Source organism: Anolis carolinensis, chromosome 5 (genome assembly GCF_035594765.1).
Source record: "Anolis carolinensis isolate JA03-04 chromosome 5, rAnoCar3.1.pri, whole genome shotgun sequence".
NCBI classification, from domain to species: domain Eukaryota; kingdom Metazoa; phylum Chordata; class Lepidosauria; order Squamata; family Dactyloidae; genus Anolis; species Anolis carolinensis.
This window is the reverse complement of record NC_085845.1, coordinates 7,083,152-7,105,523: the sequence shown is the minus strand read 5'-3', so window position 1 is coordinate 7,105,523 and position 22,372 is coordinate 7,083,152. Positions and strand designations below refer to the sequence as shown.

General features: G+C 38.8%; 1 protein-coding gene across 6 annotated transcripts in view; it reads right to left on the bottom strand.

Annotated features, from left to right (window-relative positions):
- Positions 1-22,372, bottom strand: part of slc4a11 (solute carrier family 4 member 11) — a 300,006-nt gene that overhangs the window by 147,604 nt on the left and 130,030 nt on the right. For all 6 annotated transcript variants that reach the window (XM_062980865.1, XM_062980863.1, XM_062980861.1 and 3 more), the window contains exon 2: positions 893-943. In XM_062980865.1, the coding sequence (XP_062836935.1) occupies positions 893-926 (34 nt within the window). In that variant the 5' untranslated portion in view covers positions 927-943. The remainder of the gene's footprint in view (positions 1-892; positions 944-22,372) is intronic.

The following is a 22,372-nucleotide window of genomic DNA, read 5'->3' as shown; positions in this document are numbered from 1 at the left end:
ATTTTTTAAACTCTAACCCAAAGTTTCGGCCTAGGACAAAACAACAAAACTACACATCCCAGAAACACTAAACTTGGCAGCACAACCCCCTCATCCATGCCTCTACATTCATACAACAAAAAGAAAAGAAAAATAAAGTCCTAATTAGAGGGAGAGGAATAATTGTTTTTATCCAATTGCTGCCAGTTAGAAGGCTAAGCTCCGCCCACTTGGTCTCCTAGCAACCCACTCAGCCCAGGGGACAGGCAGAGTTAGGCCTCACTTAGGCCTCTTCCACACTGCCTATAAGATACAGATTATAAGATTTTAACTGGATTATATGGCAGTGTAGACTCAAGGCCCTTCCATACAGATATATAACCCATTTATAATCTTATATTATCTGCTTTGAACTGGATTATCTTGACTCCACACTGCCATATAATCCACTTCAGTGTGCATTTTATACAGCTGTGTAGAAGGGGTCTCATACTTCGCCACAGCAACGCGTAGCCGGGCACAGCTAGTATATATATATATGTATATGTATATGTATATGTATATAAATATCCAAGTCTATACACAATATTCATTTATGCTTCATATGCCTGGAAGTCATTTTATAACCCAAGTTGTGAACAAGATAGGTTCTATGTGTTGTCAAAGGCTTCTACAGATATATAAACCTCACTTGCCTCGTTTCCAAGAGACCTCACAACCTCTGAGGATGCCTGCCATAGATGTGGGTGAAACATCAGGGGAGAATGCTTCTGGAACATTGCCAGACAGCCTGGAAAACTCACAGCAACCCAAGATAGGTTCTATGGGTGTGTTTCAAGATACTCAACTTTAGAACAAACTTATAAATGCTCAACTTGTTTTAGTAAATAGTAAATACGAGCATGATACTTGCCTGTTTCTTCAAAGAAGTACCCATTCCTGGACATTGCTGCTGGTGGGCTTTCTATGAAGGAAAAAAAGAAAAAGAAATGTTAAAAAGGTGGCAATAAAGCAGGAGAAAGATACTCATCCATGGAAACTCATTGGACAAACTAAGGCGAGTCATACTCTCAGCCTCAAAGGAAGACAAAGGCAACATCTCTCTGAATAAACCAGAGCAACTTCTCGAAAATTTTCCATATTTTTCAAATGCATTATATCATACGTCAACATTTCAGCACATTTGCAACTTCCTATCGTCTTCGTCTAATTCTATATTGATTTACACCCCAACTTTTCCCCAGTCTGCAACATTGAGTACTTTCATAAATAAAATAAAATTAATTTAATTACATGTTTAAAAATTGGAAAATTAAAAAATATAATTAAAGCACTATTGCAATAAAATCAGAAGCATAGCAATTACAAAGATGAACAAATGTAGACAGTATACCACAGCTGCCCCTCTACATTTGCAAAAATGTTATGCCTCTGGTTACATGATGTAACATGATTTCTATTCCTGGGTTATAGATGTCATTTCCTAATTTGTTCTATCGTAAAAGCATGGGAAAAGTTTATTAAACTGCAAAAACTTTGTGTTTGGAAGACATCTTGGAGCACATTCTCCTATAGTTTTTCAATGAGTATCTCATAAAGTCTCAACCAATTCAACATACAGCAGAGTCTCACTTTCCAAGACTCGCTTATCCAAGGTTCTGGATTATCCAAGGCATTTTTGTAGTCAATGTTTTCAATACATCATGATATTTTGGTGCTAAATTCGTAAATAAAGTAATTACAACATAGTATTACTGCACATTGAACTACCTTTTCTGTTAAATTTGTTGTATAACATGATGTTTTGGTGTTTAATTTGTAAAATCATAACCTAATTTGACGTTTAATAGGCTTTTCCTTAATCCCTTCTTATTATCCAAGATATTCGCTTATCCAAAGTTCTGCTGGCCCGTTTCGCTTGAATAAGTGAGACTCTACTGTAGTGTGGCAACCATAAAAAAAAGTTTCTAGTGTATACTAAACAATAGTGATATCTCCATTGCAAGTGTATATGATCCAAACAAAAAGCAAATAATTTTCATAAATAAAACATTTGCCAAGATTGAAAAACATGCAAAGGGCAATGTAGTCATCGGGGGAGATTTAAACACGGAGATATACATGAATAGAAGACGACTAGGGGAGAGTCTCACAAGGTTCGAAAGTTAGATATTGGAAAACCTCAGAGGTACCTCCCTTAGCAGAACTGGAACAATATTTTATAGAGTTGCTGATGATGGACAAAATAACAATGCACTTAAGAGGAGAACCTTTAGAGAACTTTGTTAATGAATGGCAACCAATGATCCAACATTTCAATATAAAATTAATCTAAAAATGTACATAGAGGAAGCTAATAGACTGAAGGCAGGGAGGAAACGGATATTAATTTGGAACTTATAATATTTTTATATGTTCTATTCAAATAGAAGACTGTGACCCCTTATTGAAAATATATTTTCTGAGAAATGATTATGAAAGACTAATAGATGAAAGTATGGCACTGTATGCAACAAGCACCTGCAATGTATGTATATTTGAATGAATGAAAATAAATAAACATTATATATATATATATATAAAAGTTTCTGGAGTGTAACAACCACTTTCAAAGTCAGTACCACACAATTATCATACCAGGATTTTATCATAGTTTTACTGTATCTTGACCTATGACTTGTTTTATTGTTGATTGATTGTTTTATTGTTATGTTTTTATATTGTTTGTGACCTGGGCTTGGCCCCATGTAAGCCGCCCTGAGTCCCTTCGGGGAGATGGGGCAGGGTATAAAAATAAAATTATTATTATTATTATTATTATTATTATTATTATTATTATTATTAAATAGGAAATTACACTTTCAAACCAGGAACAGAAAAATTTACAAATTATGTTACATAGTGCTATTTGGAGTTGTAGTTTTACAACGCTGTTTGCCTTCTCTGTGCCAAAAAGTGCCCCGGCAAACTACAATTCCAGGGTACCATAGCAGTGAGCCAGGGCGGTTATAGTGGTGTCAAACTGCATTAATTCCGCCGTGTAAATGCACCCGAGGAGATGACAGAGGAGGAAGCCATTCACAAATGTCCTAAGATGACCTGGAGTGTGAGAACTAGCTATCCAAAGGAGAGGCAGGAAATTTACCATCCCGTGCAAGCCTTCTTTCAATGCCTGCTTTGCGCTCTGTCACAAATACTTATCTCAATGGAGAAAGGCTACAGTCTCATTCCCTGTCCTTTTGGGCTGTTTCAGAAACACATGAATGGGGGTCTACCTGGCTTGAGAGGGAGGTCGTTTGGGGACAGCATTGCGAAAAACACCTATGACAACGAGGCTCCGTCATCAGAGCCAAGCCTTTCAATTCAGGATTTTGGACAGTGCATTTTGGTCCGAAATGTTTCCTGGGTAAGATTACCGTCATCATCAACATCATCTTTATCTTTCTCTCCATAGGGATTCAAGGCGGCTAACGACGACATGACGTGATGCAATCTATATACAGTAGAGTCTCACTTATCCAAGACTCGCTTATCCAACGTTCTGGATTATCCAACGCATTTTTGTAGTCAATGTTTTCAATACAGAATGATATTTTGGTGCTAAATTCGTAAATACAGTAATTACTACATAGCATTACTGTGTATTAAACTACTTTTTCTGTCAAATTTGTTGTATAACATGATGTTTTGGTGCTTAATTTGTAAAATCATAACCTAATTTAATGTTTAATAGGCTTTTCTTTAACCTCTCCTTATTATCCAACATATTTGCTTATCCAACATTCTGCCGGCCCGTTTACGTTGAATGAGTGAGACTCTACTGTATATAAAAATGTAATGTACGTTTGTAGGACTGAGGAAACAACAAAACCACTGAGCCAAATCACACCAAATTTGGCCACAAAAGACATAGTCATCCAATCTATGTCTTTCAAACAAAAAACCTGGAAAATAAAGTCCAAATTAGAGAATGAGGAAGAGCCGTTTTCAGCCCCGGTTGCTGGTCAGAAGGGTAGGCCCTGCCCCCTTTAGGTCCCGCCCACTTTGTCTCCTAGCAACCCCCTTGGCCACAATGGCACCAGGGTACAGTCAGGGTTCAGGCTTTGAGGCTGCAAGGCTGTTCACTGCTATTCCACCTGGCCAACAAAGCATTCCCATAAGCCACAGCAATGCGTGGCCGGGCACAGCTAGTAGAATTTAAAAACAAGGCAGCTCTACCTATCTATCTATGAAGATATATATATATATATATATATATATATATATATATATATATATATATACATACACACACACACACACACACACACACACACACACACATACACACTGTATATACACAGTAGAGTCTCACTTATCCAACATAAACAGGCCGGTAGAACATTGGATAAACAAAATGTTGGATAATAAGGAGAGATTAAGGAAAAGCCTATTAAACATCAAATTACGTTATGATATTACAAATTAAGCACCAAAACATCACGTTTTACAACAAATCGACAGAAAAATCAGTTCAATACACAGTAACATTATATAGTAATTACAGTATTTATGTATTTAGCACCAAAACATCACAATGTATTGAAAACATTGACTGCAAAAACATTTGAGTACTAAAAGGCAAACTTGTGTTGGATAATACAGAACATTGGATAAGTGAAGGTTGGATAAACGAGACTCTACTCTCTATATATATTGTGTCATGAGCATAAAAGTTAAAATACAATAAAAATATAATTAGAATAATATGGAGCATTTTGTGTTTACAGAGACTTAGAAAATCCCTAAAGGGGATACTTCTCTTGGATTATCTAATTTCTTCACGGCAACGCATTCATTTCAATAGCCTTCACCATTATCCAATATTTCTTGTTTTGTGAGTAAGTTTAGGACTGTATCCCGCGTGGATACTGGGAATCACAGTCATATCAATTCAGCCATTACTTAAAAGATTCAAATTAAAATTTAATAGGTTTTGGGAGCATCTACACTGTGGAGTTAATGCAGTTTCACACCACTTTAACTACCCTGGCTCAGTGCTATGGAATAATGGGATGTACAGTTTGTAAAGGCACCAGCAATCTTTGGCAGAGAGTTTTAAATACTTTACAAAACTACAACTCCCAGGACTTCACAGCATTGAGTCATGGCAATTAAAGTGATGTCAAATCATAATAGAACCAATTATTATATTTACTTATTTATACCCCGCTTTATTTCTCCCAAAGAGAAGATGATTATTATTATTATTATTATTATTATTAATAATAATAATAATAATAATAATAATAATAATAATAATAATAATAATACACTACATAACATAATTTTTGTTCCTCGGTTATAAATGTAATTTCCTACTTGGTTTTATCATAAAAAGATGGAAAAAGTTTATTAAACTGTAAAAACTTTGTTTTTGCAAGATAATAATAATAATAATAATAATAATAACAATAATAATAATAATAATACATGCTGTAACACAATTTTTGTTCCTGGATTATAAATGTCATTTCCTACTTGGTTCTATCATAAAAAAAAAATCTGAACAAGTTTATTAAACTTTAAAAACTTTGTTTTTGCAAGACATCCTGCAGCTCATTTTGCTATAGTTTTTCAATGAGTATCTCATAAAGTCTCAACCAATTTAACATGGTTTGTAGCAGCCACAAAATCGAAGTTTCTGAAGTATAACAACTACTATACTTTCAAAGTAAGTAATGCACCATTAAATAGGAAATAATACTTTTAAACCAGGAACAGGTTTTTTTCCAAATGTTGTTGCATGTTGTTGTTGTTGTTGTTGTTGTTGTTGTTGTTATTATTCTGCATTAATTCTACAGCATAGGTGAATATTTAGAATAAATAAAAAGGACCCCAGGGTACTAGGTAAATGCTTGAATCATAATTGTATGACTCTTAGCAACAAAACAATCATTTGGAGAGATGAGTGTACCCAGAGATATAGATCCCGATGTGCTGATCAAGTGTACAAAAGAACAAGAAGCCCTGATAATTGAAGACTATGAGTCACACGCTGCAATTTAAAGGAAGGCTGGGAATGAATCCAAGCAGGTCTATTTATTGGAAATTATATTTCCTCAACTGGCAATACCACTTGCACCCAGCCAGCCTCAAATTTGCAGGATTCACTGATGGAACAAACTTCCTTGGATTTTCCTTCTTTTGGAGGTTTCCAAAGAGAGGATGGATTGCAATATTGATCAGCGGTGCATTTTATGGAGTGTTCCTGCATAACAAGGGTTGGACTAGATGGCCTCTGTGGGTCCCTTTCCACCATAACAGCCTATACCTCTGTATGTCAAATCAATTATCGATACTGTGCATGTAATTGCCTTCAAATCAGATGTTATGGCAACCCTAATACAGTAGAGTCTCACTTATCCAAGCTAAACGGGCCAGCAGAAGCTTGGATAAGCGAATATGTTGGATAACAAGGAGAGATTAAGGAAAAGCCTATTAAATATCAAATTAGGTTATGATTTTACAAATTACGCACCAAAACATCATGTTATACAATAAATTTGACAGAAAAAGTAGTTCAATACGCAGTAATGTTATGTTGTAATTACTGTATTTACGAATTTAGCACCAAAATACCACGATATATTGAAAACATTGACTACAAAAATGGCTTGGATTATCCAGAGGCTTGGATAAGCGAGGCTTGGATTAGTGAGACTCTACTGTAATTTCATAGGGTTTTCTAAGGCAAAGGGTTATTTAAAAGGGAACTTTGTATCAGTTTCTTCCTCTGAAATGGAGCCTACAGCACATGATATTCCTTGGCAATCCTTTTGAGTTTGGAGAGAGTATTCCTTTCGAATTGCAATTTCTAGAATTCCTAGAATCAGTGTCAGCTGATAGACTTATTCTCATTTGAGTCAGGTGGCAAATCTGCTCCGATTTTTAGTCCGAACTTTAAAGGAGTGACAAACGAGACACTCCAACACATAGCCTTAGAAAAAGAAAACAAGAGCAAACCTTTTACCCAAACCCACAGTGCAAATAACATGCTATTTTCCTCCTCTGCTCCCTGGGGATACTGCTGGAGCTAAATAAACCCATATTTTCTGCGGAAATAATAGTTCGAATCACAGCCTTGCAACCTGCACAACAGGATTTTTTTCTATTTGTTTTGAACCGTGCCCTCAAGTCCAAGCTTGCGGTCTGTGAAGTTGGGACAAACCAAGCATGGAGTAGGAGGAAGTCATTTAAAGCAATACATAATGTGTCAGAAAACGAATGCATTGCCAAGTCATACACATGAGTTGGAAGAAGACAGGAGCCGCTCAGCAATAGCAAAGTTTTTGTTTGTGCAATTTGTGGGAAAGAGACTTTAAAAACCAAGAAAACCCCTGGCTTTCCCAATATAGAGCTCTTGGGATGCTTTGGATTACAACACCCATTCATTCACTCATTCATTCGTTCATCCATTTGCTTTTGCTCAGTTTTGGGATTGAAGGCTGCTTACAACACTTACAATTTACAAGTTCAAAAGCAATGTAGTTTCCCCTTGATCTTAAGTCTAATCGAGTCTGACTCTGGGGGTTGATGCTCATTTCCATTTCTAAGCTGAAGAGCCGGCGTTGTCCACAGACACCTCCAAGGTTATGTGGCCACTGGCATGACTGCATGGAGCGCAGTTACCTTCCCACCGAAGCAGTACCTATTGATCTACTCACATTTGCATTTTTTCGAACTGCTAGGTTGGCAGAAGCTGGGGCTAACAATTAGAGCTCACTCTGTCCCGTGGATTCAAACCGCCAACCTTCTAGTCAGCAAATTCTACAGCTTAGTGGTTTATCTGCTATACCACCGAGGCCCCCAAAAGCAATATAAACATCATGAAATCTAAAGCCATTTAAAGCCAACTGAGGAAACAAAAACAAATACAAGTCTAGCTTACTATATGAGGTCTGCTGTTTGCCCAAAGATTAATTCCCAAAGGAATAAAAAGGGTTTTACATGAATTTGAAGTTATAGTTTAGTGAGCCACTACAACTCCCAGCATTCCATAGCATTGAACCATGGCATTTAAAGTGGTGTCAAACTTCATTAAGTCTATAGTGTAGATGCACTCCAAGTAGATGGAGATGAATACTTCATAAGCAAGGAAGAACAAGTTCAGCCTTGTTGTTTGTTTGTTTATTTGTTCATATGTGTAATATCCTAACCTTTTATCATATGATCAGAAGCCGTGGTGGTGCAATGGGTTAAACCCTTGTGCCGGCTGAACTGCTGACCTGAAGGTTGGTAGTTCAAATCGGCGAGACGGGGTGAGCTGCTGTCTGTCAGCTCTAGCTTGCAAGGACAGGAGAAAAGCCTCCCAGCAGGATGGTAACACATCCAGGCATCCCCTGGGCAACGTCTCTGTAGACAGTCAATTCTCTCACACCAGAAGCAACTTGCAGTATGTTCTCAAGTCATTTCTGACATGATTAAAAAAATCATATGACCCCAGGATGGTATGCAACATAAGAGACTCAAAATATTTCCAGATCAAACCATAAATAATTCAAGTAAGATTTTTAGAAACCAAGCAGCTTTAAAAGATACAACTATTTCTGACTTTATTTGCAGAAAACCCTTGGAATTAAACTGGTCCCCAAACACATTTTTTGAAAGTCATAATTTGTCTTGAAATCAAAAAGAAAGTGAAGTTGGTTCCAGCCTGACCTCTGAGGGAAGTATATTCCACATTCAAAGTACAATAATTAAACTTATACATTCTCCCGACCTCATTAGATACAGGGAATTCTAGTTTTAAATCTTACAACTAAAATGATTTCCATTTGCAACTATTCACAGGATGAGAACATGAACACTTCTGGCTCTAAGATGTTTAGGAAAAAAGATGATGAAGGGCAAAATAGGATATTCAATGGTGCAGTGATGCAAAACCCAAGAAATTCTTTTAATAAGGCATGCTAAAATGGTCATATGCTAACTGTTTCCATCAATATGGGGAGATCAAACACAGCCAACGGAGCCTAGAGAAATACCACCATGTTCCTTGGCTCCTTTATTAGATTGTTAGCAGGCTCCCATTTGCATCTAACAACGCTCCATTATTAAATTCCTCCGAAGATATACCTCAAAGCAGACTATTTCAACTTCTGTGATATTTGCAGGGAAGTATAATAAAGTCCCCCGAGCTTTGCAATATCTGTGAGTTTAAAAGGACATACCGGCATTCCCTAAATACCTGGCGAAAGAATTTCATTTCAGGAACACGCTTTCAGGCAATGTCCTTTTCATTCCCACATATAGAATTGAATCCAAAATACTTGAAATGCCACCCTATAATTCTTCACAACTATCCTGGTCATTATCAATCCCTTTTAACGGTAGGGAAGGGAGGAAGGACACAAGTTGCTGATGTTTTAATGATACCCTTGGATGTCAAAATACAGGAATATGGACTTGGTGCTGCATCTAAAGCAGGGGTCCCCAAACTAAGGCCCGGGGGCCACATGCGGCCCATCGAAGCCATGTATCCGGCCCCCGTGGCAGCGGTGGCTCCTTCCTCCGCGTTCGGCATGAGGGAGGACGGAAAGGCACACACCATTATTATTATTATTATTATTATTATTATTATTATTATTATTATTATTACACAGCAAACAAGATAGATATGCTGGATTTCATATCACAAAACCACAAGTCGAACACTTCCCAAGTGTCTAGGACTGTGTGATGTATTTTCGGATGATGTGTGCAGATCCCAGCAGGGTGGCCTTTTGCAGTTGGCAGATCGTGATTTTGTCAATGTCTATTGTTTCCAAATGCCGGCTGAGATCTTTTGGCACAGCACTCAGTGTGCCCATCACCACCGGGACCACCTGCACTGGTTTCTGCCAGAGTCTTTGCAGTTCAATCTTGAGGTCCTGAGAGCGGCTGAGTTTTTCCTGTTGTTTTTCGTCAGTGCGACTGTCACCTGGGATGGCAACATCAATGATCCAAACCTTTTTCTTTTCCACAACTGTGATGTCTGGTGTGTTGTGTTCCAGAACTTTGTCAGTCTGGTTTCGGAAGTCCCAAAGTATCTTTGCGTGCTCATTCTCCAATACTTTTGCAGGTTTGTGATCCCACCAGTTCTTTTCTGCTGGGAGGTGGTACTTGAGGCATAAGTTCCAATGAATCATTTGGGCCACATAGTTGTGCCTCTGTTTGTAGTCTGTCTGTGCGATTTTCTTACAGCAGCTGAGGATAGGATCAATGATTTTGTCAGCTTCCTTGCACAGTCTTCATTTTGGGTCATCAGCTGATTATTATTATTATTATTATTATTATTATTATTATTATTATTATTATTATTAACAACATTGAGGCTGGGTGGCCATCTGTCAGGGGTGCTTTGATTGTTCTTTTGGTGCACAAAAGTAGAAGGGGATTGGACTAAATGGTCCAATGAGTCTCTTCCCACCCTCTTTATTATTTTTATTATGATTATGATTATTATTAACATTGAGGCTGAATTTGTTCTCGTTTGTTTGTTTTTTACTTCAAAATAAGAGATGTGCAGTGTGCATAGGAATTTGTTTATAGGGTTTTTTTTCTTCAACTATAGTCCGGCCCTCCAACGGTCTGATGGACCATGAACTGGCCCCCTGTTTAAAAAGTTTGGGGACCCCTGATCTAAAGCAATATTGCTTTAATGGTCAGGGAGAAGTTCTCCAAGGCTGACTTGGGGGTTGCTCTGGTTTGATCCCAGGAATGCTCAAAACATGTGTTTTACCATTGGGTCCACAAAATGAGATTTTTCTTTCCTCCAGCTTTTGTTGGAGAAAGTCATTTCTGACTTATAGTGACTCTATCATGGAGTTTTCTGAGGCTGAGAGAGTGTAACTTTCCCAATATCACTTAATGCAGTGTCAAACTCAAGGCCAAATCCGTCCCGCCATGTCGTTTTATGCTCAAGATGCTGGACTGCAATTCCTATATTCCTCATCATTAGTCATCATGACTAGAACTGAAGTGAGTTGGGATACAGTCACAAGAACTTAAACTGAAATAACTTCTTTTACTTCAATTTATTGTGTGTTTGAGCGCATTAACTATTCTGCAAATAAGTGATTCTGCCTGTTTTTAAATAATGTTTTAACCTCCTTCGATCAAGGAATGGACTGAGAGGTGACACAACGGTTACTTTTAAATATTTAAAGATAGACGCCTTATCAATGTTGGAGCAGGCTTTGTTTTCTGCTGCTCCAGACACAAGGGCGCAACCGAGGGCTTCAAATTACAAGAAAGTGGATCCAAACATCTTTTAAGCTTCCTTAAATTGGATTGCTTTAGACAACTTTCAGGAATATGTTAATTGGTTTTTTTTAAATAGTTTTAATGTTTGTATTGTTTTAATTGGCTTTTATGTGTTAATTGCCTCGGGAACACTTATGAGACAATATAAAAGTGCCTTAAATAAATACTCTGTGGATAGTAAGAGCTATTTGGTAGTGGATGAGAACTCAGTCAGAAAGTGGTCACTTTCTTTGAAGCCTTTCAAGCGGAGGCTGCATGGGCCTCTGTTGGGAGTGCTTCATCTGTATATTCTTGCATGACACAATTGGGGTTGGACTAGATAACCGTTGTGGTTCCTTCCAAGACTATGGTTTTATGAAACGACACAAATAACTCCAAAGTTAAGAGTAACTTGTTCTCTTTTAGATGTAAGTTGAGTGTTCCTTGTCCAGAAATCCAAAACCCAGATTGCTCCCAAATACAAAATTGAGTGCCTTTGCAACTTTATAAACTTTGTTCCATGCTCAAAATTATTTAAAATGCTCTGTATAAAAGGATCTTCAATGTATCAATGTTTAGACTTGGGTCCCATTGCCATGATATCTTGTTATGTATTGCAAAGTATACCAAAATCTGAAAAAAATAAAAATAAATCTGATCCTCAGCATTTCTGATAAGGCACACTCAACTTGTAGTATTGGACTACAACTCTCACCATCCATGACAAGTCCATCAGTATATGAACCAAAGGATTTAAATGGCAAGAAAGGAAATTTCACCTAATTGAGAAGAATTTCACAGTAAGAGTTCTTTGAAAATGGAGTGAAATGTCTTTTTATAAGGTTGGATGTCCATGTGTTGGAAGAGGGTTGGAGTAGATGTCCTTTGGGGGTCCCTTCCCAACCGTAGTTCTGATATGGATTTCCCCCAAAAAGGTTACATCAAAAATCTAATGCCAAATGGGTCTCTGCTGTCAATACAGCTTTGCTGCAAAATTTCAAACTCTAACCCACTTTTCTGTTTTGTTGGATTGACGGGCTGGAGTGAGAGAAGGCACCGTAATGAGGGATAAGGGATGCTTGTATGAATCCCCAAAGTAGGTCAGCGTTCCTTAAGCGTTGTGCAAAAACGAATGCTGGGACAGAGATGTAGCAGAGCAACGGAGCTAAGAAAACCCGACCCGTCTCTCTCGCATTTCCCACTTACAATCACAGAACTGGAAGAGACCCCCAAAGGCCATCCAGTCCAACCCCATTCTGTTGATCAGAAATACATCATCAAAGCCCTCCCAACAGATGACCACGAAGCTTCTCATTTAAAAAGCTACTTGAGAAGAAGAGTCCACCAGACTCTGCATACTTTATTGCTGAGCAGCTCTCTCACCATCAGAAAGTGTTTAATAATAATAATAATCATAATAATAAGTTTATTTATATCCCGCCTCCATCTCCCCCGAAGGGGACTCGGGCGGCTTACAGCAAAATCAAAATACAAGCAATGATAAAATATAAAACATCAAAGGACAAAAACAAAAACCAATAAAAAATATACACAATAAGTTAAAAAACACAACACAAAATTAAAACATCAGGTTAAAAACAATGAGGTTTCCTAATGTTCAGGTTGTTGGAAATAGCAACCTCCCAAGCCTTTTACGATTTCTTTGTTAATGTATATATTTGCTAATCTGTTTTTTATGTGTATGTTAATTTGCCAGTTTAACTGTACCTCTTTGGTGAGGGAGGAGTATAGAAATGTATTTGTACTGAGCATGTTTAGACTCAGGACTCCATTTTGTAGTCAGTCTGATTCTACAACTCGGTAGAGATGGATGTTTCTTGACCTCAGTGGAGGTGGATGCTTGTTTGCATCATACCTCAGTGAAGGTGGATGCATGTTGCTCCTTGGAGTTCAGTAGAGAAGTATGGACTTCAGTGAGTATAACTATACCTAAAGACTATGGACTATTGATTAAAAACGATACCTTGTGTACTCAACACACAGAGATAATTACATCCTATCTATAACTTTAAATAAGAAATAAGCCTGTATGGTGAATTAATACACAATGTTTGTGAGTAAACAGGATATGTTATTTTTCAAAGAAGACTTTGTTTTTTCCATCTCTGAGAGCATATTTCAAACTAAGAGGTTTCAAGGGACTGTATATCCTTTGGGCAATTACAATTACAACTGCAATTTCAACTTCAAAGAAACAACCCTCCTCTGCTAACCCAATATATTTTTGTAGTGGCATGTCTTTGTCCTTGGCAGTTCAAAGACATGGTTCTTCAGTCTAACAGCTGAGTTATCTGTGTGCCATTACATGGATGCTTATGAATATCACTTGTTCAAAGGGTTGACTTCTAACAAGGTCATGCTTTTCTTGACAAGTGGTATTCAAAAGGTGCTCTCCACATGTTCATGGAGATTCACATTTGCCAAATGGATATGACATAGTTTTGTTTTTTGAATAACGTTATGACTGCCATTTATTTCCAAAGGGATATGTGCCCAGAAACTCGATGCAGTTATTTCCAATATAGGTGGAATCTCATTTTCTGTTGTTTGAATTCATTGCTCCATGCCTTAGTCTCTAGGGTAGCAGAACATAAGCTTGTCCTCTCCTCAATATGACATTATTTCAAATATGTAATGAATATATTTAGCCTTCTCTTCTTAAAGATAAACATCCCCAGTGTCCTAAGCCACTTCACAAAGGGATTCGTAGTTTCCAGACATTAAGAACATTTTGGTTGCCTTCCTCTGGACACTCCATCTGTTCAATATCCTTTTCATATTATTTAACATATTTGAAAACTATAACATGAACTATAGCACACATGCAAGCTGGATAATGGAACATGTTTTTGGCGATGGTGGGATGACCAAGTTTCGTATTATTGTCCAGACTTGGAAACCCACCGGAAAAGTCACACTCTCTCAACCTCAGTGGCAACCCATCTCAATACAAATTGTGCCAAGAAAACCCATTTTAGAGTCACAACAAGCTGAAGATAAATAACAACAACAAGGTTGTATAGAGGCCTTAAAAATGGAGTTCACAAAGATGCAAAGTTCACCGTCAGAGGCAATATTTTGCCTTTTTGCAGTTGCCCCGGAGGACAGGACACAAAAGAATACAAACTACAGCCTCAAAAGCAGGAGCCACCAAAAAAGCACACTCTCTCAGCCTCAATGGCAACCCATCTCATGACAAATTGTGCCAAGTAAACCCATTATAGAGTCACAACAAGCGGTGATAAACAACGACAACCACAAGGTTGTATAGGGGCCTTAAAAATGGAGTTCACGAAGATGCAAAATTCACTGTCAGAGACAATATTTTGCTTTTTCGGAGTTGCAAATGCCCCGGAGGATAGGACTCAAAAGAATACAAACTACAGCACCAAAAGCAGGAGCCACTGAAAAAGTCACACTCTCTCAGCCTCAGTGGCAACCCATCTCAATACAAATTGTGCCAAGAAAACCCATTTTAGAGTCACAACAAGCTGAAGATAAATAACAACAACAAGGTTGTATAGAGGCCTTAAAAATGGAGTTCACAAAGATGCAAAGTTCACTGTCAGATGCAATATTTTGCCTTTTTGCAGTTGCAAATGCCCCAGAGGAGAGGACTCAAAAGAATACAAACTACAGCATCAAAAGCAGGAGCCACCAAAAAGGCACACTCTCTCAGCCTCAGTTGCAACCCATCTCATGACAAATCTTGCCAAGAAAACCCATTATAGAGTCACAACAAGCTGAAGATAAATAAGAACAACAAGGTTGTATAAGGGCCTTAAAAATGGAGTTCACAGAGATGCAAAGTTCACTGTCAGATCCAATATTTTACCTTTTCGGAGTTGCAAATGCCCCGGAGGACAGGACTCAAAACAATACAAACTACAGCCTCAAAAAGCAGGAGCCACCGGAAAATGCACACTCTCTCAGCCTCAGTTGCAACCCATCTCATGACAAATCTTGCCAAGAAAACCCATTATAGAGTCACAACAAGCTGAAAATAAATAATAACAATGAGGTTGTATAGGGGCCTTTAAAATGGAGTTCACAGAGATGCAAAGTTCACTGTCAGATCCAATATTTTAGCTTTTCGGAATTGCAAATGTCCCGGAGGACAGGACTCAAAAGAATACAAACTACAGCCTCGAAAGCAGGAGATGGGATTCCTATCTGAATTATCATCATCATCCTGATATTTATTTAATATTTATACCCTGCTTTTTCTCCCATAACTAGGACCCAAGGAACCTCACCACCTGAAAAGCTAGACAGTTGAAAAACCGACAAAATATAAATTCCACCGGAGTCACCAAAGCTCAATTTGTTCTTATTCATCATATTCATAGGCTATTCTTCATCCAAGGAGCGAACGGCTGCACGCGATACTAATACCCCACCTGTCTGCTTTCATTCTTCCAGTGATAGATGTTGGTATTATAAAAATATATATATGCCAACCACATCCGGTGCTGTTCATGTTGCATTTATCCCTCTCCCCTTTTTCATTACTCCGTTTCTCCCCCCGTGTTTCTAATATTGCCCACCTTCCCTTCCCTTTGGGATGCAGACCTGCTCTCTTTGCTCTCAAAGGGGCTTCCATGCACTCCCTCATTGAGTCTTGATATTCTTATTATATTGTGGATTTAGTGTAATGAAATGTTCCTTTCTGCGAGGCATGACTGTGCCTCCAACCAAAACCAATTTCCCCCCGGATGGATGCCGAAACGCTCCTTTCATCCTGCTGTTCTGCTGATGTCTTCTGTATTTTCCTTTTCATAAAGTGCCCTGATAATTGCATGTCGAAGAGTGATATTTTTCTTTTTTTCAAAAAAGCAATAATACTCCATAGCTCCCGTTGCGCTGTTAGCCGCATAGAGTCCCTTTGAGTCTTAAGAAAGGAAAACATAATGATGATGATGATGATGATTATAATAATATAACAACAAATCATCCGAAAATACATCACACAGTCCTAGACACTTGGGAAGTGTTCGACTTGTGATTTTGTGATACGAAATCCAGCATATCTGTCTTGTTTGCTGTGTCATAAAAAATAATAATAATGGAATAATAAAGGAAGCCGACGAAACCATGGATCATATCCTCAGCTACTGTAAGAAAATTGCACAGACAGACTACAAACAGAGGCACAACTATGTGGCCCAAATGATTCATTGGAACTTATGCCTCAAGTACCACCTCCCAGCAGAAAAGAACTGGTGGGATCACAAACCTGCAAAAGCATTGGAGAATGAGCACGCAAAAATACTGTGGGACTTCCGAATCCAGACTGACAAAGTTTTGGAACACAACACACCAGACCTCACGGTTGTGGAAAATAAAAAAGTTTGGATCATTGATGTCGCCATTCCAGATGACAGTCGCATTGATGAAAAGCAACAGGAAAAACTCAGGACCTCAAGACTGAGCTTCAAAGACTCTGGCAGACACCAGTGCAGGTGGTCCTGGTGGTGATGGGCACACTGGGTGCCCTGCCAAAAGATCTCAGCCGGCATTTGGAGACAATAGACATTGACAAAATCACGATCTGCCAACTGCAAAAGGCCACCCTTCTGGGATCTGCGCGCATCATCCGAAAATACATCACACAGTCCTAAACGCTTGGGAAGTGTTCGACTTGGGATTTTGTGATATGAAATCCAGCATGTCTATCTTGTTTGCTGTGTCATACAATGCTGTTGTGTCAATAATAATAATAATAATAATAATAATTTGCTGTAGAGCCATTCTGATTTGATCCTTTTTACGCATTAGCATGCCCATTGCAGCAGATTTGAAATCCCTATTTGAATACTATCATATCTGCCTTGGATTGGGAAGGGAGACTCAAAGCAACTTGCAACTCAGATGTTCCCTTTTGTTGACTCAAGCACACTCTCTCAGCCTCTGCAGAAGGCAATCACCAACATTTCTTGGTTTGAGTCCCAGAATAAACTGCCTCTTCCTTGCACCAGAACCTGTCTGATTCTTGATGCTAAGCAGGGGAATCCCTGGTCAGAAATTGGATGGGAAACCACCAAGTGATCTTTGGAGTCATTAGAGGTCAGTGAGCGATCCCCACAGATATGATCATCTCAAACCAAGGTGATATGATGGTTTGAGATGATCAAAAGAGAGCAGAGTTCATGTCCTCAATTGGCTGCGGAAGTCCACCGATTGACCATACGCAAGTCACACTATCACAGCCTCAAAGGAAAGCAAAGGCAAGGCCATTCCTAACAAGACTTGCCAAGAAAACAATTCAAGGCATCCAAAACGACCTCAAAGCATACAACAAGAAGGATGAAATGCAACCAAATCCCTTCTGGTCTTGGAAGCTAATCACGAGCATCATCCGAAAATACATCACACAGTCCTAGACACTTGGGAAGTGTTCGACTTGTGATTTTGTGATACGAAACTCAGCATATCGATCTCGTTTGCTGTGTCATACTCTGTCTTTGTGTCAATAATAATAATAATAATAATAATAATAATAATAATAATAATAATACTCTCTCTTGTCTCAGTTTGGAGGAAGAGATCTATTCAGAGCTCTTTGCTCCTCTTTTTAGTCTAATCACAAGCAAAGTTGGGCACTTCCAAGGCTCCTCCGTAACTCCAGATCCTGTAAGGACACGTTTACAAAAAGTAATTCCAATAATACGAATTTCTCGGGGGACCCGGCTGTTTACATTACGCCAGGTGTGCCGTTGCCCTGCAGTTCTTGAGAGAAACATTTTAAACAAGAATGTTATTTAGCAAGAATGTTGGAAGAGGAACGAGAACAACGCCATTGATGTCGAGAGAAATGCCACCGCAAACCCCTTCGGGCATCTCGGTCACAGACAGAAAAGGAAATGAAGAGGATTTGGAAGAAATGATTCCAAAATCCCAGTCAATTGGGCACAGAAGGGGGAAAATCCCTGATACTTAAAAGGCTGATGAAATTGGGGAGGAGAGGAAGAAACAGATCTGGGGGGATTTGGGACACAGTCAAAACCCTCCCAATAGATGACCATCCAGCCTCAGTTCAACACCTCCAGAAAAGAAGACTCCACTGGACTCTCAGGCAGTATAGACTTGAGTTAGAAGGGATCCCCAAAGGCCATCTAGTCCAACCCCCATCAGCCAGATAGGAATACACTGCCAAAACCCACCAGACAGATGGCCATCCAGCCTCAGTTCAAAAACCTCCAGAGAAGAAGACTTCACTGGACTCTCAGGCAGTCTATACTTCACTCATGTTGGAAGGGATCCCCAAAGGGCATCTAGTCCAATCCCTATCAGCCAGATAGGAAGACACAGTCAAAGCCCATCAGACAGATGGCCATCCAGCCTCAGTTCAAAAACCTCCAGAAAACGAGACTCCAATGGACTCCCAGTCAGTCTATACATGAGTTGGAAGGGTTCCCCAAAGGCCATCTAGTCCAACCCCTATCAGCGAGATAGGAAGACACAGTCAAAGCCCACCAGACAGATGGCCATCCAGCCTCAGTTCAATAACCTCCAGAGAAGGAGACATCTCTGGACTCGCAGATAGTCTATACTTCACTCATGTTGGAAGGGATCCCCAAAGGCCATCTAGTCCAACCCCCATCAGCCAGATAGGAAGACACAGTTAAAGCCCACCAGACAGATGGCCATCCAGCCTCAGTTCAAAAACCTCCAGGAAACGAGACTCGAATGGACTCCCAGTCAGTCTATACATGAGTTGGAAGGGTTCCCCAAAGGCCATCTAGTCCAACCCCTATCAGCGAGATAGGAAGACACAGTCAAAGCCCACCAGACAGATGGCCATCCAGCCTCAGTTCAAAAACCTCCAGAGAAGGAGACTCCACTGGACTCCCAGTCAGTCTATACTTCACTCAAGTTGGAAGGGATCCCCAAAGGCCATCTAGTCCAACTCCCATCAGCCAGATAGGAAGACACAGTCAAAGCCCACCAGACAGATGGCCATCCAGCCTCAGTTCAAACACCTCCAGAAAACGAGACTCCAATGGACTCCCAGGCAGTCTATACATGAGTTGGAAGGGATCCCCAAAGGCCATCTAGTCCAACCCCTATCAGCCGGATAGGAAAACCCACCAGACAGATGCCCATCCAACCTCAGTTCAAAAACCTCCAGAAAAGGAGACTTCACTGGACTCTCAGGCAGTCTATACTTCACTCATGTTGGAAGGGATCCCCAAAGGCCATCTAGTCCAACTCCCATCAGTCAAGCAGGAAGACACAATCAAAACCCTTCCAACTGATGGCCATCCAGCCTCCATTTAAAAACATCTATAGAGTCTGAATCACTACAGAAGTGGAGTGCTGATGCGTTTCAGGTGTTGCTATAATTCTTACAATTTGCACAATTTGTTGATTGTTGCAGTAATTACCACTAAAATTATTAGTTTCTAATTAAGAAAAGAAAATCTGTTGATAATGATGTTTGTGATGAACTCCATAGAGCACCCAAAGAGGAAGCTAAATAAGACTCAACTGTAGTATATAAGAAATGTAGGGGTAAAACTTCCAAACTTAATTTATATAGTAAAAACTAGCTGTGCCCGGCCACGCGTTGCTGTGGCATTGTCTGGTGGTGTCTGTATTTTATAGACAGTTTGGAAGAGGCCTAAGTGAGGCCTAACTTTGCCTGTCCCCTGGGCTGAGTGGGTTGCTAGGAGACCAAGTGGGCGGAGCTTAGCCTTCTAACTGGCAGCAATTGGACAAAAACCATTATTCCTCTCCCTCTAATTAGGACTTTATTTTTCTTTTCTTTTTTGTTGTATCAACGTAGAGGCATGGATGAGGGGTTGTGCTGTCAAATTTCAAGTTTGGGGGTTGTGTTTAGTTTTGTTGTTTTGTGGGTCGGCAGGATTCCATCACTCTTTTATATATATAGATTGTATGTATGTTTCAGAATGGCTACTACTTCTGGAGATCTGGACCAAACTTGACACACATAACCATCATGAAATACTGGTGGGGTTTGGGGGCAATGATAGATGATGATGGGAGTTGCAATTTACCCACATCCTTATGTGTTTTCCAATGGGACCATTCATAAAATCCAAAAACAAACAATGGCTTTTCTAATGTTTATCCTTATTAAATACTTAATTCAGGCATCACCTAAGCTAATAAGTAAATAACTCTCAGAAGCCTCAGCTGCCTTGGCTAATGATCAGTCCAAACCTCTCAGAAGAACAGAGTTTGGGAAACATTGCATTCTCGAAGAACCTAAATTGCATATTGAAAAGCCAATAACAACAATAAATGCAAAACATCACATTCTATGGTTTTCTTATGAGATCCAAGAGCAAGCCAGGATGCCAATGGCATGACGCCAGACAGACAGCAGGAGATGGACAAGAATTTCTTTGCAAAGGAGAGTGTTTTTAATAGATATAGTATATATATGTGTGTGTGTGTGTGTTGCTCAGTTAAGAAATGTGTTACAGGAAAAGCACTGCTCATTTTAAATACTCCAAAATGTTGTCTGGCTGGGATACTGACATTTTTGCTTTCTGATGGTCCAACTTTGTTTATTTTTAAAAGTAGCCTAAAATTACCTTGAGGCTATGCATATGCAAAACGAATTTCATGATTAGACTCGGGTCCCATCTCCAAGGTGTCTCACTATATATATTCCAAAATCCAACAAAACCTGGAACACTTCTGGTCCCAAGCATTTTGGATGATGATGATGATGATGATGATGATGATGATGATGATGATAATAATAATAATAATAATAATAATAATAATAATAATAATAATAATAATAATAATACTCTGGCAGAAACCAGTGCAGGTGGTCCCGGTGGTGATGGGCACATTGGGTGCCGTGCCAAAAGATCTCAGCCGGCATTTGGAAACAATAGACATTGACAAAATTACGATCTGCCAACTGCAAAAGGCCACCCTGCTGGGATCTGCACGCATCATCCGAAAATACATCACACAGTCCTAGACACTTGGGAAGTGTTCGACTTGTGGTTTTGTGAAACGAAATCCAGCATGTCTATCTTGTTTGCTGTGTCATACAACATCGTTGTGTCAATAATAATAATAATACTTTATTTATACCCCACGGGGACTCAGGGCGGTTTACATGGGGCGAAGCCCAACCAACATACCGTATATACTCGAGTATAAGCCGACTTAATTTTGCCACAAGAAAACTGGGAAAACATTGACCCAAGTATAAGCCGAGAGCAGTAAATTTCAGAAATAAAAATAGATACCAATAAAATTACATTAATTGAGGCATGGGTAGGTTAAATGTTTTTGAATATTTACATAAAACTCTAATTTAATATAAAACTGTCCAACTCTGATTAGATCATTATTCTCATCATCTTCAATGTAAATGCCCTTATGTATCCTTTTAATAATAATAGAGTACAATAATAAATGTAATACCAATAATAATATCAGAGTGAAATAATACATGTATTATTAATAATAAAAAATAGAGTAAAATAAATGTAATAGTAACAATAATAATAGAGTAAAACAATAAATGTAATAATATCAATAAAAATAGAGAAAAATAAGAAATGTACCATATATACAGTAGAGTCTCACTTATCCAAGCTAAACAGGCCGGCAGAAGCTTGGATAAGCGAATATCTTGGATAATAAGGAGGGATTAAAGAAAAACCTATTAAACATCAAATTACGTTATGATTTTACAAATTAAGCACCAAAACATCATGTTATACAACAAATTTGACAGAAAAAGTAGTTCAATATGCAGTAATGTTATGTTGTAATTACTGTATTTACGAATTTAGCACCAAAATAACACGATATATTGAAAACATTGACTACAAAAATGGCTTGGATAATCCAGAGGCTTGGATAAGCGAGGCTTGGATAAGTGAGACTCTACTGTACTCGAGTATAAGCCGACCTGGACCCTTACTCGAGTATAAGCTGAGCGGGGCTTTTTCAGTCCTAAAAAAGGGCTGAAAAACTAGGCTTATACTCGGGTATATACAGTAATTAAGCAACATAAATACAATTCACAGTATAAAGGATAGAAACAATACTACAATATTATAACAGTTAATAATATCAGTCAGTCACCAAGCACTATTCTCAAGCTGTA